Raw genomic sequence first — 17,440 nt, 5'->3', positions numbered from 1 at the left:
CAACATGCATTATAACAGCACAAGCATCCCACAAGGCCAAATCCTATGATGACTGCTATTTTGTAATCTTAAAAATAACATTATCATTCCCAAGATAATTAATAAATATATTGTCAGTTCCACTTTAAGTACGCTAAGTAGTTTAGCATTAGAAAGCTGCTTGATAACACAATCAAAATTAAGTCAAACAAGGGTGAAATTTTATCAGGTTTTCTCCATAGGAGACAAAATGGGAGAACTTTCCAGGACACTATCATAATGCTTGGTGCCTTTTCCCTGCTTCAAAAGCTTTTCTTCAGGAAGACTTGCTCTGAATTCATTGCTGCTTTCCTGATTCAGATTGTTGTATCTGGGAAGAAGGATAAAGAAAGAAAATACCAAAATAATGATCCTTTCTGGTATTAGCTTCACCTATTGTTTATTAGGTAATGTTTTGCAAGTTACAGTGCCTTCTGAGTTCTGGACTTCTAAGCAGCCAAAAAAATTGGGTAGCGATATGTGCTTTCCTAGAACCTTTCAGAACTTCAGGATGAAAAGTGCCAAATGGGATGCAAGTATTAATAGCAGCTGCACTGTGTCACTTTAACAAATTTAAAACAGAAACATGCTTTTTTCCCCTCAGACAAAATCTAGTATATTTTTTTTTCTAATTCAAAGGTTTAAAGCCTGATTTTCCCCATCTCTAAATCAGTGTTTATCTGAATAGCTGTCACACTTTGTCTTTTTCTTGAGTATTCTTATTCAGCAAAAAATTAAGGAATTACATTTGATCTGAAAAAACATATGTCATGTAGGTTTTGACTGTCATATTGAAAAGCGATGTACACCTTGATTTTGAAGTGAAATAAAAATTTTAAATAAAATTTTAGAAAGATTTTTTTTTTTTTTAAGACTGGAGGTCAACAAATTTCCTCATAAAAATATGTTATTTTTGCCAAAATTGTCTTGCACTCAACAAGTTTTATAGCCACTTTTTGACAATCAAAACCTTTTAATTTTCATCAGTAAATATCACATACAAAAATTTCATTGTACAGCAGAATAAAATCCTATTTTATAAGAGGAAGACAAAGTACATGGAGGAGAAACATTTCTAGTCATGGCTCAGGTCACACGTAAAAGACGAGAATCAAGACCTAGCTACCGGAATAAATGGCCACTTGTGTCTCAGGTTACACTGAAAGATTGACAAACCAAAAAAAATTGACAAGATGTTATGGTAATCTTTGCTGCTGCAAAGTTAGTGCTATGTGTAATAGAGAAAGCAGTATTTTTCTCAAGAGTTCTAGAAGTACACTGCCCTTGGAAATCTATTGTTGTCATTATCAAATCACTACACTTCACCAGGATTTCTGAAGGATTTCCACAGAACTGCAGCCCAATGGCTAAGAGAGAATGCCACTCACATTCACTCACAAGACAGAATGACCCTTCCCACTCCTGATGACACAAGTTATTTCCCTCCCTTTTCTTGATTACGAGTATTACTTATAACACTGACAATGGGAAGTTAACTGTGATTAAATATTCTGGAATACAGGAGGCAAGCCAACCCTGGATGTAAAAGGGGATTGCAGTTGTGAGTTCCTTATATTTTATAGGCAATACCTAGGTATAAAACCTACGCTTTGTAGGTGGCATAAAACTGATTCCTGTGTGTGGGCTAACTGAGCAATTGTCTCCAGTAGAAAGTTGCTTTTATCTCATTGCCCAGTAGATTATAAGAAAATATTTCAGGGTTATTATGTTGAAACCACTGCTTTCAGCATTAACCCATAACAGTCTGCTCTTTTCTTGCAACCCTTTCACCTAATGTCCTACACTAAGCTTACTGAGACAACATTTGCTACATATCGGTACAAAGCCAAGTGCAAGTGGAGGTAAGTCCCATGACTAACATGTCTTGGTGTTGTCAGCTAAAATCCATGTCGAGATATTTAGATCCTTCTCTAAATAGGATGTTCCTCTTTCTTCAAGGCAATTTTATATTAATAAGACCCCTCAAATATTTAAGGTTAATTACAGTATTTTTTTAACCTTACCACAGAATTTCTACTGTGAAATCTCTCTCAAGGCAAATGAAAAATACTGAAGTCTGAATGGAATGATAACATACAATCTATCACTACCAATTCTTTGTTACACACTAGTTTACAGGTTTTGCAAGAATTTTTGTCCATATGTACAAGCGAAACATCAAGCTTTCATTTTCTCACGCATACCTGTGTGCAATGGTCCAGAAACCCAGGGTGTTCACCATCATTAGGGAAGCCAAGAAGAAGAAGAATCTCTCCAATTTACCTTCATGCAGCAAGTGTGGAAACCAGTTGCCTGACAAAGCAGACATGTGAAACAGATTTAGTTTACCTTTCAGAATGGGACATGGTTCATATGAAAGACACAAAGATAATTTTGTGTAAGACACAATCACAGCAGGTGCTTTGAACCGCCCCCCCCCCAGTAGCTGTTTACACAAACTGCATTCTTGCAGCATCTATGGGTTTTTTTGAGTCCTTTGCTCCTGCTTTGCAGGCAGGCAATAGAGATCTAGAGAAGCTAAAGAACTTTCAACAAATCTGAAGTGTACTGGAAAACCTAACTCTGCACAGCTACTACTGTAATAATTAGGCCATTTTCCCTCTTATAATCCTGTGCACATAGCTAAATGAATGACAAATGTGAAAATTTTAGGAAGAGCTAAGGTGGTCTGTAGAAATCCTTATTCATATCTCTCATGTTTTTAATAGGCCCTTTTGAAGGGTGTGTGTGGAAGAAAACAAACCCAAAAACAGAACTAAAAAAATGCATAAAGGGCATTTGTTCAGTGCATTGAATGGTGCTCCGTTATCAAGACTTTACCTGACATTTTACTTTACCTTTTTTAATAGCTGCCTTTAGCTGTAAGTCTGCAACATTTCCTTGTCCAGAGCATTTAATTTCACAAAACAAACCTTTTTCTACCAAGGCTTTTGACAACAGCATCTGGGACATTTTAGCACCTTAAACTTCATTCAGCAGAGGACAGTGCCACCTATATATACACTCAGAGACTTTTCTGCCTCTATTCTCATGTACTTCAGTTTGTAACTATTGCTTTCAATGTTGTCCATTGCAACCAGTCTGAAAACAAGCTCAGGTGGTAAAATAACTATGGAAATGAAGATGTTCGAAAAGAAAGCCATCCCAGCCAGTCTGCTTTTGAAGAAAATCAGTACCTGAAGTACCATAATCAAGTACAGCAAAAATGTAAAACCAAGGTGAAAAAGAAGTTAGTAGATACAGAAATCGGAGAGCTCTACCGTGCTGTAACAACCTTTTATATTATTTGGGAGTACAGAATTTTTATTGCTTTGAAGAAGAAAGAGAGACTGTCTTCATTAGCAAGTAGTGAAGTGCAGTAGGAGCAAATACAGAGCATGAAACAGCTGGTGCTGAGAACGTGATGTGCACACTATACTTGGCTCAGGTAGGGGGTCACATCAGACCAGTTCCCACTATCAGCTGGAACACATCAAGCGCAAGAATTTTTTTGGTTTAGTTCTATCCTAAAGAATGAAGGTTTTTGTGCTCCAAAATCATTCTGTGATGCAAATCAGAGAAGATCAGGAGCCTCAGGTCAAAAGCACACTCTTGACCTGAACTAAAACACCAGCATCAATGTGGCCTTTCTTTGCTCTTTCAAAGTCTGGTATCAAGTCCTACCAATCTGAACAGAGTGGCTATTCACTGTTTGAACAACCTAAAAGGGAGAGGAAGAAAAACAGCCTTCTTGCTATAGTTGTGCTGTATAAACCTGATAGCCTTAACTGATCTTTTGGCCACTAATGCCATCTTTAGCTATCCAGTGCTATTCTTAGCTTGTTAAAATTTTCTAATTGGAGAGAACGAGCTGTTCCATAGCCCAAGAGAGCCACCAGTCAAAGGATTACACCAACTACATACACATATATTTACATTTTTCTCTTTCCTCCACATCTTCTTAGAGATGTAAACACATTTCTTTTCAAAGCAGTTACCTTTAGCACTCCTGGGATTATCAGAGAACAACTGCCATCATCATAGCAGTTTTCCCTAACTCCTCCGCAGTTTGCTCTGTGCCACGTTACCTTTCTTCCTGTCACAGAGTGGCACCACCTCACCTCTGCGTGTGCAGTTCCTTTTGTAGCATTGTCTCAGAGTGAATTCTAAACTGTCTCATTTAACACTGTCAGTTGACTGAGCTCCTAGGTGCTATAACTTCATTTTAGTAGCTTATAAACTTTTACTGTTGTAATTCACAATCAGGCAGTTTTTCATTTCACATCCCCCAGTGGCCAACAGAAGTCACGGGGAGAGCGCATGTATCTGATGAAAGAGAAAGCATGCATGGGGTTCAGCGCTGTGGCTTGTCAAGGCAGAGTTCACACTGTCTGCTAGGTTATTCACATTGGCTAGGCTAACTATATGAGCAGCAGGGGCTTCTTAATGGAACAGCATTTACAATGGAACCTGAACAGAAATTATGTACTGAAAAACAGTGCTGAGTGATACTAAAAGGTAAAAAGAAAAAAAAGGAAAAAAAAGAAGAAAACTTTATCATCTTCTAAGAAAGCAGAATAAACCGGACCTTTGGAACTGTCTTAGTGCTACCAAAGCACCATATTGGAGCATTGAAAGCGGGAATGCTTGGTTTTAGCAGGGTAGGAGGGCAGCCTGGGGAGCAGAAGACAGGGTTCAGCCCCCACTTCACCACTGGTCTCCTCCATGGCCTGGATCAAAGACCACTGCTCAGTCTCCTCACTGCTTCTTTTAGTAATTGCCAGTGTTTAAACAGCGAGGCCAAGATAATGACAAAAAACCTTTGGAAAGTCTTGTATTATAAATGACCAACAGCACTAGCAGGGCCAAAATTAGACTGGGCATGGTCTAAGACTCCAGCTCCTGTAGTGCGTGTGCTCTCTCTAGTTCACTGGTCTACCCAAAGCAAGAAGTAGGAGCCTGGCTTTCCCTTCCTTTCAGTGAGGGGCAACAAGGTTTGGCAGGGGTGCCTTTCTCTACAGAGAAAAAAGGATGGCAGCAGTCCTAGAGACATCTGGACTATTATCCTACTGCCAATATGCATTTTCTTCAGTGGATACAGCAAAGATTAATGTAACCATTTCCCACTTTCAGCCAAAAAAAATATTTCTCGTTTTTCTTTTTCCTCTTTTTAAGTGGAATTTGGTTTCCTGTGAGAGAGGGGATAAACTTGGACATTTACTTCTGCTTACGCTCACTGCACCAAGAATCTTCTGCTGGCAGGAAGCCTTAGGAGAACAGTCATGGCTGTTAAAACAACCATGTGTTTCAGGCAGTGAAACTTGCTTTTAGATGCTTTCCACCCTTACCTCACTAACACCTTCCACAAGTGGTCTGCACACTCCAGCACCCTCCACTGACTGTGTTTGGGGTTCATACTTTCAGGATTTTACTCCTAGATGTGAATGTCAGGAACTTATTGAGAGAGTGTGTTTTTGCTGGAGTACTACTCTGTCTGAAGTGTCCAGCACTTTCTCATCCTTGAATCAGCATGCAATATGCTAACAATTCATCTTCCCCCAAAAGACACTGCCTTTGGGTTCTGTCAATTCTTTACTTTTCTATGGAGATTGCCAACAGAAGTGCCAATTACAAGGTTGGTTTGTCACATAGATAATTGCTCACTGGGAATTAACTTTCTACAACAAGCTCCCGATTTCCATTTTTATTCCAACAATGGAAATACTTTGTAGCATGAATCACTGCAGAGAATCAAAAGTTTCCTTTAGCTGTGCATATTTTAAAGAGCCTTTTCTTATTGGTTAGAGGTGAATTGGTTATGCATTTCATGACAAATTTAGAACAAATTAGAAGATTAAGTCTAGGCAGAGTCAGTTTCTCAAGCCCGCTATACCATACGTCATTGAAATAAAGCACCCAGTAAACTTTCACTAACATTTTCCAATCCTATTGATTTTGCTTCAAAAATGCACAGGTAGTACAAAAAGGAGGAATACTTTATAACACAAAGAGAACACACCTGATCCTACCAACACAGGCAGAAAAACAGGTGAAGCATGGATTAGGACACAGACAAAACCCCGCTTTCCTGGACTACTTCTTGTGGATGATGACAGCAGCAAACTGCTGGCGACATTAGCCATCACAAAAGAAGTGGAAAGGGCTGTAAAGCCAGTCTTTGACAAATACTAGTGAACACAAGTGACATGGTTTAGGGGTGGACTTGGCAGATCAGGGGATGGACTTGATGATCTTAAAGGTCTTCTCCAACCTAGTTGATTCTATGATTCTAAGGTGTCTGATACTATGATGGCTCCCTTGGAGCTCTCAAGGGATTCACAACAAAGCTCAAAGTTGCATGGGAAGGCATTCAATTTGTTTACTGAACACACCATTGTATTTAAGTATTGGGAAAACAAAAGACAAAGCAAAACAGTCGTATGCCAGAAGTTAGATTCACACATTTTACAGCTATCCTGCAACCTAGACGATGATTATAGAAAAAATTAATTCATATCTTACAAAAGGATTGCATGGCCTTCCACGATCTCATCAAGTGCTCATATCTTTAGTGTTTAATCATATCGAAATTAAAGCCTCAGTCTGCCTCTAATCCTTATTAGCTAAGTAGGCATCAGTGGACACCACCATCTGGACTGCAAGAAATATCCTTTAGCTTTATCATCTTTGGTATTTAGAATCACACAAGGCTCCAAACTAGAGGGAAAAAAAATTATTAAAAAAATGAAAAGGGCAAAACCAAAAGAAAACCCACAAAACCAACCCCAGTTTTCTAAATAAAAGCAGGTAAAGTTGTGTCTGTGGCAGGTTCCTTCCTCCGACTTCCCCCCCCCCCCCCTTGTCTTTCTTACATATTTACATTAATATTTTTAGAGAAATGTATTCTGAAATGATTGGCATAGGAGGACAGGTTTTGTCTTGCATCTTCTTCCGTTAAAATGTTAGGAGAAGTAAGAGATCCAAAAGAAAGCAGTTTCCCAGCTTGTACTGAAAATATCACTGTCACCCGTCATCTGTTTGCACTCGTCAGATTTTTTTTAAAAAGTCTTATTTTATCATATTCACACCATCCTCCATAGATGTGTTAAAAATGACTAATGCAGCTTTGACTGTGACTGATATCTGATCAACTTTGCCAATAAAAACCCAAATAAAATTCTAAACTAGTGACATGAAATAGGATATTAAAATGTTTAAATTTTGTCAACACCCTCTGTGCCTCAGCACTTCAAAATACACACTGGAGGATCTACTTCACTGTATCCTGAATTGTTTCATGGAAAAACATGGTCACATTGCTTAGAGATGGGAGAACCAGAAATAGTCTTGGCTCAGGTTTTAGTGAAATGAGAACCATGGGACAAGTCAAAAGCACCAATAGTCTAAGAGTTGCACACTAAGCCTTGTTAAATCTTACAAAATCACTGAATAAACACAATCATCATCTTTCAGCGAAAGAGAAAGACCTTTGTTTTCTCAATATAAATATATTAGTTCAGCATTTTAGCAAAAAAAAAGAAAAAAAAAATTTGGTCCAGTTACCAAATGTTTTACAAACTCTTTAAACAAAGTTGAAACAAATACCAAATGCGAGCAATAAGAGCTTAATTTGTGTCATTTGACCTTAATTTGATCTAATTCAAAGACAGCTCCCAATTTTATTTGCTGAAGCACTGTCATCTTTAGAATGTTCAATAGGTAACCATTAGGTTTTATAAATTAACAATTTTTATTTTTCTGATCTTAAGCTTTGCATCACAAGCATCAAAGAATACCATAAGAAGCACAATGGAAGAGTTTGGAAAAAATACAGATGGAAGAAAAGAATTTTGTATATAACATTTCCTATCAAACGAGAAGAAAAACCAAACCCAAGCCTAAATGCCTCTTTGGTTTTGTTGTAATCTATAACCAGCTCCAGAAGTCTGACCCCAAGCCTACTTTGATTTACAAGTCTGAAAGGCAAAAGTATAGCTGGGATGAGTAGAGGAGTGAGTACTCTAAATCTTCATTCAGAAGCATTGTAAAACAAAAGAATGCCAGGTTGGACAGGGATTTGAGCAACCTGGTGTAGTGGAGCGTATCCCTGCCATAGCAGGGGTGATGGAACTAGATGATCTTTAAGGTCCTTTCCAACCAAAACCATTCCATGATTCTAAGAAACAGGAACATCACCATTATTTACAAACTGTGAACTGCATGAATTGTGGTCACTTGGAATAAATAATCTCATTCAAGAAGGGAACACTGGGAAAGAGATACCCTGAGAAATTCCACTTATTTTTAGAAATAAAATGTGAGAACCCAATAATATGTTGTTTACATACTGATAGGGAAAGTAATCTCTAACGCTTCTAACTAGAGCAACAGAGCAAACATTAACCATTTTTCACTGTATTTTCTCTAAAGCTTTTCAAGTTTTGCAGGGGACTTCCCTTATTTAGGGGCTTATTTTGTCCCATGACAGCACCTTCATCTGAATACAGACTGCCATTGAATCCCTTGGAAATTTAAGAGTGACTTTTGCTCAGGATAATGGTGCAGTCAATTCCATCTACGGGAACAGCAGGCCTGACAAAGTTAAATAAAGCCTTAAGTTATACCTTTTTCTTCCAAAGCTAAGTAGAGAAGTTTGCCATCCAATTTCATAAAAGGAATCAGTATTATAGCCAGGCAAATGTTTTAGTTTGCTCAAAAATCTTAAGCAAAAAGGGTTAGAAAATAGCAATTGCAGTCTGTGGAAAACATGAAGAGTTCGGTATTTTTGGTTGCAGCCAGGATAAGAATGTGAAGCTTCTGATAGAACAGTATTTCTGGCAAGAAATAAACATTTTCTTTTTGAATCAATTAGATGTTTTCATACAGACTTACAGATAAAGAATATATCAGCTTGATTTAAAATTAGACAAAAACCTACTGAATTACAAGCCAAATGCAAAAATTTATTTCCTCTATTACTTTGTATAAAAATATTCTTAAAGGAATAAATTACACTTATAGTAGCACAACATAGGCAAAATGTTTTGATGCTGACATTATGCTTGATTATTTTATAAATGTTTAATTATACCCAAAGTTAAATTGCAGTAAAATATGTCAATTTCAACTTCATAAAACTTAATAATTTCCATACTTTTTGAGAAAGGGGAAGAAAAAAAGTCAGCAATGAAGTGTTTCTTGAAGTGTTAGTTTCATTGAACCAGTATTACCCAGTTGAAAAAAATAATATCTGTTTCTCTGGGGGACATTCAAGGAGCTCTGGTCTCCAGACAAGTTGCCTTGATACTTATAAGTTCTTTGATAGATTCATCTGGGTAAGAATTTCCGGTTTTTACCCATCTCTAGGTAATGCTTTTATACCTCATAATAAAACTGTAATTGAATTGTCAACTGAAAACCAGCACTGCATGTCAAAGAACCATTCATTTGTTCAGATCTTGCAAATAGGAACTAAAATTTCTTGTCATGCTTTCAAAAAAATCCACTTTCCCTTGTTTTTTAAATTGCATGGTTCTTTATGCAGGAAAGAGAAGAACCCAAAACTTAACTATGAGCAGTCACAAAATTCTTCAGCTGTGGTAACTGTAACGATGTCATGCATTAGGGCCAGCAGTTGTGCTCTATAAGAGAGCAGCTCTCTGTAGCACAATAACAACGAAGCTTATCAGTGGAAAGCATCTTTAGAAGTACTGCTTCCGCAAGTGGAACTATTGCTGAATATGTGACAAAAGGGATCCCTGTCCTTCAGTTCAAGAACTCCAGTGCTTTACTGTAAAAATTTACTTATGAAACAAGTCTCTTTTGTATTGAACAAAGATTCATCAGCAGAGGAAAAAAAACTTCATGAAATTCTTGGCCTATCTTGAAAGTCAGCATCCCAGAAAAATCTCCAGTTCAGGGCTTAACCTAAATATTCCTCAACAGGTTGAATGCAAAATAACTCTTTTTGAAAATGAAAGTTCTCTAGGAAATGCAGTAGCCATCTGCAAAAGGGTAAAATTACAATGAGACTGTATTGTCACAGAATCTGGTTCTTCCAGTAGCTTCCAGGGCAAAGGGAGAGGTGTAAAGAAAACAGGAAAGTAGCAGCAGCTCTAGGACAACAAATTCCCTAGACAGCTCTGAAACACTCAACCCAACCTCCTTTCCCCTATGACACTGTGGAACAGAAAGAAAGGCATGTTTTCCATCCTTTGAAGCGCTAATCTTGCTCTCATGGCCAGAGGCTTCCACGGAAGCATGGCTAACATGAACGTACTTCTTCATGAACATAAAAAAGTGCTTCCTAGACAATTTATTTTCTTGTCTTCCAGAACAGAAGTATAGAGATTGGAGGTGAGGGCTTCCTGCAAGATGCCATCCTCTAATTACTCCAACTATAAGAATTAAGATGACTCATTAAAATTGGATGAGTACAGCTGGAAGGCTATTTCCTATCTTAATTCCATCTTAATTGTGAGAGCAAATCAATAAAACTTTGGCATCCCCTTTAATTCTGCTGCCTAATTCTCCAAATCAATAATATTAAGAAAACTGCTCAGGAACACCAGTCATGAGCATATTCTTACCTTGAGTGCCTGCGTGGGCTGTCTGAACAAAGAAAGCTCCCATAAAGCAGCCAGCTCCATTAAAGAGAGTTAAAAAATGCATGGAAATTCCTCTCATTCTTTCTGGCACAAGCCAGAATGAAAGCAAGGAACCTTAGAAAGGAAGCAGATACAGAAACAGGTTAAAAAAAAAAAAAAAAGTGGTAAATTATGGTAGAAGATAAATAAGACAGAAAAAAAAAAAAAATCCAAAGTGTCTCTGATAGGGACTTTCTGTATTTTACAGATAATGTAATTGCTGCAGAAGGGTAGACATGTGATTATGTGCCATATTAACAAAGGGTTACCTAAACTGCTTAACTTAATCTCCATAATAAACTATCTCACATACAACTATCGATACGCCACAGCTATGTAAAGATCTTTCACCCAGACAGTTACTTTCACCTTGTAAAACTTCAGGCATAGCAGGACAAGAGAAACGCCACCACAGTCATCAAGCATGAAGACAGCAGATGTGATACTTAACTGCAGGACAGCAGGACATCTTATGCTAGAGCCAATGCAGCATGACCACTAGTAAATGCTTCCAAGATCTAGAGATCTACCTTAACTTGGACAGTTACCTTGCTTTAATGTAAGGCTGGACAATGCTGCTTTTCCCTAGAGAGCAACTCCCAGAGTTACTGGCAATTTATTTTAAGATACTGTTCTTCACTTTCTTACCAGAAGACTAAGCCAGGAGAAGCAACAGCTTTGGTGGCAAGGGGAAGCTGTAGCATTCTGTTGTAGCATGGGTGACTATAAATAATCCCATCAGCTGTAATCTGGCTAAACTAGGTTACTGTAACACTAAGTTGTTATGATAGCTGTTCTTTTTGAGTAACTTTTCCAATTATCAAAACCTCGTTTCGCACTTTTGCATCTTGAGCTCTGACCCACACTTGTTCTCCGACCCCCAATGTCTCCCAGCCTGCTTTTATTTGTTGAATTTGAATGACCTCCAGTTTGAGAAAATTGTCAGCAGAGGATCCTATTTGGATGTTGAGTTGCCTGAAGCATCTCTAAATACAAATCAAACTTTGCAATCATTATCTTCCATCCTTTTTAATTTGGATGCCCAAATGAGAGCTTTGGAAACATATTAAAGGAAAAAAAAAATACCATGGGCAGTGGTTTTTTCTTATTCACAATAGGAACCAAAAGCCCGACGGCAAGAGAAAGCAGGTGATCCTGGGACACCATCTGTAGGTGCAACAGTACAGTCTGAAACATGGTACAGTCAGTGTCCCAGCTAATTTGAATTACCAAGAGCCTAAAAAGTTTTCGGTTATTCCTCCCTTCAAAAGCAGGGGTGCAAAACATACATCCTGGCCAAATTCAGCCTGGGTAATTGCATCCTACTTACCTAAATTACCCCTGCTGTTCCAATTGCGTACTCTGTTCCTCCCTTCTCCTACAGTGCTGCTGTGAACTATTAAACAGCTGCTGCATTTCACCCTGGAGACTATTGCATTTTGATCAGTGGGTGAAGTGATCCCCAATATATCCTTTAACTAACAGATCTGATTGTTATAAGACTTCCCATTTTGAAGTGCTTTGAGACTTACTTGTGGGCAGATGATATTCTTGCAGCACTTCAGCAAATACTGCAAATCTGCTAACCCTTCGCAGGGCAAAGCAGTTCCAGTGCAACGGATGGCTTTGACACTTGGCAGTGTAATAGCTGCTGTGGCCAGCAGGCTGGTTGCCCTTCAACAAGTCTCAGGCACTGTGGGGCAAATGTCTACTAATGTTGTCTCACAGGATAGAGGTGGTGGTGTTGGGATTTTTTTTTGTGTGTGTGGTTGTATTTTTTTCCAGAGGTTTTGCTTTTGCTTTTTAAATCATTGGGCTCTAAAAGAGTAATTTCCTAGTTTAAACCAAGCTAGGGTTACAAATTTAAGCTGTCAGAGGTCTGTAGGGTCCAACATTCTAACACTGCAGAGGAGAGCAATTATTTTATCATTGTTTTGTTTCGTTTTTTAAAGACTAACTCAGTGCTAGGAACACATTAAATGCTGATATTATTCTCAGAGATATTCCTGCCACCTGAAGCAGATGATTATATAAAACTCCTATCAACAAGATAATATATCTTATAAACACAATTTTAAGTATCAGGGCTCAAATGTAGATGAAGAGTTCAATATGCCAAATCTACCTCCTCTAACCAAGCATTTCAGAGATGAGATATCTCCTCTCTTCCCTCTGATTACAAGTGTGAACGTTTCTGTCTTCAACTTGGATCATGTACTTTCAGGTCAAGTAAATTATTATGATAATTGAATTTGACCTTCTGCATAACAAAGGCAGTAAAATGTCAGGAAAGGTGAAACAACTATTTAAGTGTCTAGGCTGTCAATACTATCCACAGAGATCCACTGAATGGTTCCTGAACAGCAGTTTAGTTCAAATTGGAGTACAAACCTAGAGATCATTCCAGGAGCCTGAATACAGATGCCCAGTGCTGCCAAAAATGCTCTAGTGCATCTCAGCTATATGCATGGGGCCGTCTGATAAAGCGCAAGACCTATGGGAAAACTATGCTCTTCTCCAGCATCAACTGGAGGCCACACTGACACTTTAAAGAGCTTGCTTGCCTTACATGCATAGCCTAGATACTCCATGACAAATGGTGCCAGACACCTATGTGTGGGCAAGTAAATAGAGGCCTGCATCCCTACCAACTACAGCAGTAACCTGCTATTTTAGGTATATACCGCCGTTTTTTTGTATGCAAGTGTCAAAATCAGATTTAGTCTCATTTACCTGGATTCTTGAATTGCACCTCTAACTGCAGCTCTCAGCAACATGCTTAATCACTATCGAAATGAGAGCTTTTCTTCCTAAGAAATTCTAATCACAATCTTTTAAAAAGATTGAACCCCCCAAAACAAAAAAGACAAACAAAACCCCCAAACAACCAACAAAACCCAACCAAAACAAAACCAAATCTCCCCTTTTCTAACGGCTAATGTCATCTTCCAGTCATTGGACTTCTGTTGTGTCCCAGAGTGCTAGATTTAAAAAGCCTTATTCTACCAGCAATATTCTTCCCATGCTTCTGCATGGGAAGACTGTAAGCAAGCCACCTTGTAACCTTTTTTTTTTGTAAGCTAAACAGAGAAGGTCACAGTTTTCAGTTACACTTAGCCTGTAACCTAGAAACCAAATTACCTGTCTAGAAACCTGTCTCAGTTAAGTACTTGAGAGCTATCGGATGAAGAGGCATTATGAAAGTGCTAAGTATTTAAAACTAGCGAAAATTACCTTTTTAGTGACAGACCATGACCCACAGCTCTCAGTAGTCTTAGAATGTAAGAATGAAGCCAAGACACTGAAGTTATTTTCTGCTCTTAAATACAAATCTGAACATTTCTTGGGTTCTATGGGAACAATAGACACTCAACCGGCAGAATTAAATGCCTGCAGAGATCAGCTAGTCAATTACTTTACCTGTGTCTCTTTAAGTGAATGTTGATCAGATTATTTTTGTTATACTAACATTTCTTTTTTAAGCTCTGCAAGCTAAAACACTGGTAAGCACTCTGCATGCCCCTCAGAACAAAATAAGCCTCAGGAATGTCAGTGTAGATGTAGAAAGGTAAATTATGGAAGGGAGAGAAGGTTCAGACTCACAATCAAAAGTGCATCTAAATAATTTATGGATGGCAGGCGTGAGCTAAACTCTGCCTGTTCTTTGCAAAACAGGAGTGTTTATCTCTGGCTCCATGCCACACGCTAAGGCATGATGCTCTGTGCAGGCATGTTCACATGACTCCCAATTAGAACACAAACAAGATTCTTGCATCTGCCTACAATATTCTCCAGGTTAGCTTGTCAGTTGAATTGTGTTACCCACCTGCATATGCTCTCTGTCAGTGTAAAACATATAATAATTCTACTAGCTGGGGCAACAAATGGAAATTGCCTCACCTTGCTCTGACTGTGGCCTAGGAAGTGCTCATAGACCATAACCACAGCTCAGCTTTCATGTGTGTTATTTGTCCTGTCTCCAAAAAAAACCAAACAAAAAACCCAAAAAAACAAAAAAAACAAAAAACCAAAACAAAACCCCAAAAAAAGCCCAAAAAACAAAACACACACACGCACAAAAAAAAAAAACCACCACCACAAAAGACTTCAGGTCAGAAGGAACCTCAGGAGCTCATCTGGTCCAGGCCCCACATGAAGCAGGTTCAGCTTCAAGACCTGTCATGCCTCTAAGCCCAGAGTCCCACCACTCCGATCATCCCGCCACCAAACAGCAGTAATCTACTGTTTGCACCCCAGAGATCTGACTGGGCTGTGCTACCTTCCAGTTAAGCTGGAACAATGGCACTGCTCACTTTAAATTACAGCAAGACAAATTATGCTATTCTGAAGCAGGTAAAGCGCAGATCTACTCATTAAGCCCATGGAAGAGAGCCAGGGATAAAATATCAGATGACACTATTTTTAGGACGATGATATCATTCTTTCAAATCAGGACATTCTTGCTTTAACCTATTAGATTTTACTTACAGGAAGGAGTTACCAAGGCTTCAGCAACTCCAAGGAGGATGTACTGAGGCGCTAAGTGGAAGCAAGGCATGGAGGAGACCAGGAGAACCTCCTCAGAAAGTGTTTGCTCCACCTGAGGGAAATGCTTTCGGTGTATTTCAGAGAAGCCAGCAACTATCACGGAAAGTGCAGCAGAAAACTGACCTATAACTGGGTAAAGAGCACAGACAGCATTCATCAAGGATGTAGGTACAGGATCATCATGTATTTAGAATAAAGCAAAGTCCTAGGACATGCAAAAGAACCTTCCCCCTCCTACCCATCCCACACATCCTCTCTGGTCACATAAATATGAATAAAGAGTACTTGTTACACCACAAGCCAAACTCTAAATATATGGCAAAGGAACACAAGCTCAGCACAGAAAGCATTTAGGGATGCAGAATAAATGAGAGAGGAAAATAACTTTTCCCCCTATAGCCTCATAATGCAAGATAAAAACTTCTAATAACTCAGATGTATTTTAAATACACTCACTTCAACATACATTGCATAGAAGATACTACTTAACTGTATTATTTTATATTCTTGATGTTGACAGTATGAAATGGTTGTAGCCTCTCAGGAAAACACAAATGAAGCAAAGTTTTCAAGTAAGTCTTCTGAACTGGAAATATTTATACTTCTGACATTTTGAGCTCCCATTGATTTTGACTAAGTTTACGATTCCTCAATATTTCTAAACCATAATGTAAATACAGGTCTGAGAATCTGGTTTCTTCTAACAGCTTTGGCTCAAATACCTGGACTGTGTTTTTCCACTTGTCTTACACAGCCTTATCTCACTTCATGACCAGAAATTGTTACACTTATTAGAAGTGACCTACACAGTCAAAGGCTTTTGTTTCATATTGTAACACATGTAAAGTTTGTCTTTCTGGGTGTCAGGACAGAAAAGGCAGAAAACTCATATAGCTAAGCGGCCTTAGCTTTTTTTATGTTTTTGCATGTACCAGTGTTTCTTCTCCCAGCAGCAAACCCTTATACCTTTCTACCAGCACGGTCTTCCTGCATTTTCACAACTTTAAATACCCTCCTCCCTGCCTAACCTGAGGCTTAGAAGCTAAGGCCCCTCTAGTGCTTAATAAGAACATCAGTGAGTTATTGCTTGAAAATTGATGACAGGAGGGAATTCAACAGCACTTTCTAGCCAATGCACCTTATGAGGGCCAGGTATAAAGCCCTCAAGGAGCTTCTTGTAATATACCAGAGCACAAGTTCTCCTTGTGAAAAATTCTGTTAGTACTAAAGAAAACTCAAGTAGTTCAATATTACTACACAGTGCTATATTTTAAGCATTTTCCTTACTGAAAGCCAAAACATTTCAGAAAAAGTAACCTCTGAATGCCCAACAATTGTAATATTTCTTTTAAGACATTACATGGCAGAGGAAGAAAGTGAGAGCCTTGAAGACCTGGCTTCCCTCCTACCTTTTCTCCCTTCAGTCCTCTTTAAAACAAGCAGTTTGGAATGACCTTCTGAGTCTTCGGTTTTATAGGAGAGCAGGGTTTTTTAGTAACACTTAGGGCTGATTTTAGGACACTGTTGTTTATATTATCTAGAGACCAATGTTGTATTGGACCTTTATGGTTCCTGATCTCATATTCTGAGTGTAACAGGTCAAAAAGCTTTCCTGAAATTAATACTGTTCAAACTAGAGCATCTTTTAGGAAGAAATGGTCATAATCAACTCCCAAATCACCTCAGACATGGGACTGGAGGCTTGCTTTTGTTTACTGTACAGAGGGCTATTCTCCACACCAGTTTGGGTGAAGTAAATCCAGGACTAATAAGACATTTCAAGATAATCAAGCATTAAGAATATTAGAACAAGAACTTCTATGGCTCAGGTACTTCAGCTAAAGCCTCTGGTCTTTAGATGGACAACTATCCAGCAGACTCACTCCTTCAGTTTTCTGTTGAATCTTCTATACTATTGACTAAAGCATAAAATAAAATACCCAAATACCCAAAAAACCAATCACCACCACAGAAGCAAGCAAACAAACCAACCTACAATAAAAACCACAAGCAAAACACAAAACCCCCCTTAAACAACTGTGAAACTGGAAAAACTATAAAACTCTAAGTTTAGCAAATATTCAATGTTTAAAAGACACTGTTGTGTCCTTTAAAAGAATCAATATATTTGGAACACAATCTAAATTCATATTATGATTTGCATGTTTTTTAGATCATATTTATTTTACAAATAAAAACTGCAGAGATAGTAACAGATTACAGTTTTC

At 38.3% G+C, this 17,440-nt stretch overlaps 1 protein-coding gene across 1 annotated transcript in view; it reads right to left on the bottom strand.

Annotated features, from left to right (window-relative positions):
* Positions 1 to 204: 204 nt before the first annotated feature.
* The window catches only part of SLC15A5 (solute carrier family 15, member 5), a 32,285-nt gene continuing 15,049 nt past the window's right edge, over positions 205 to 17,440 (bottom strand). Inside the window, exons 6-9 of the mRNA XM_010011940.1 lie at positions 15,153 to 15,341; positions 10,608 to 10,739; positions 2,223 to 2,331; positions 205 to 349 (exon numbers count right to left, since the gene is read on the bottom strand). Of these exons, the coding sequence (XP_010010242.1) occupies positions 205 to 349; positions 2,223 to 2,331; positions 10,608 to 10,739; positions 15,153 to 15,341 (575 nt within the window). The remainder of the gene's footprint in view (positions 350 to 2,222; positions 2,332 to 10,607; positions 10,740 to 15,152; positions 15,342 to 17,440) is intronic.

This window comes from Nestor notabilis, unplaced genomic scaffold (genome assembly GCF_000696875.1).
Source record: "Nestor notabilis isolate BGI_N333 unplaced genomic scaffold, ASM69687v1 scaffold2093, whole genome shotgun sequence".
NCBI lineage: Eukaryota > Metazoa > Chordata > Aves > Psittaciformes > Psittacidae > Nestor > Nestor notabilis.
This window is presented reverse-complemented; position numbering and strand designations above follow the sequence as displayed.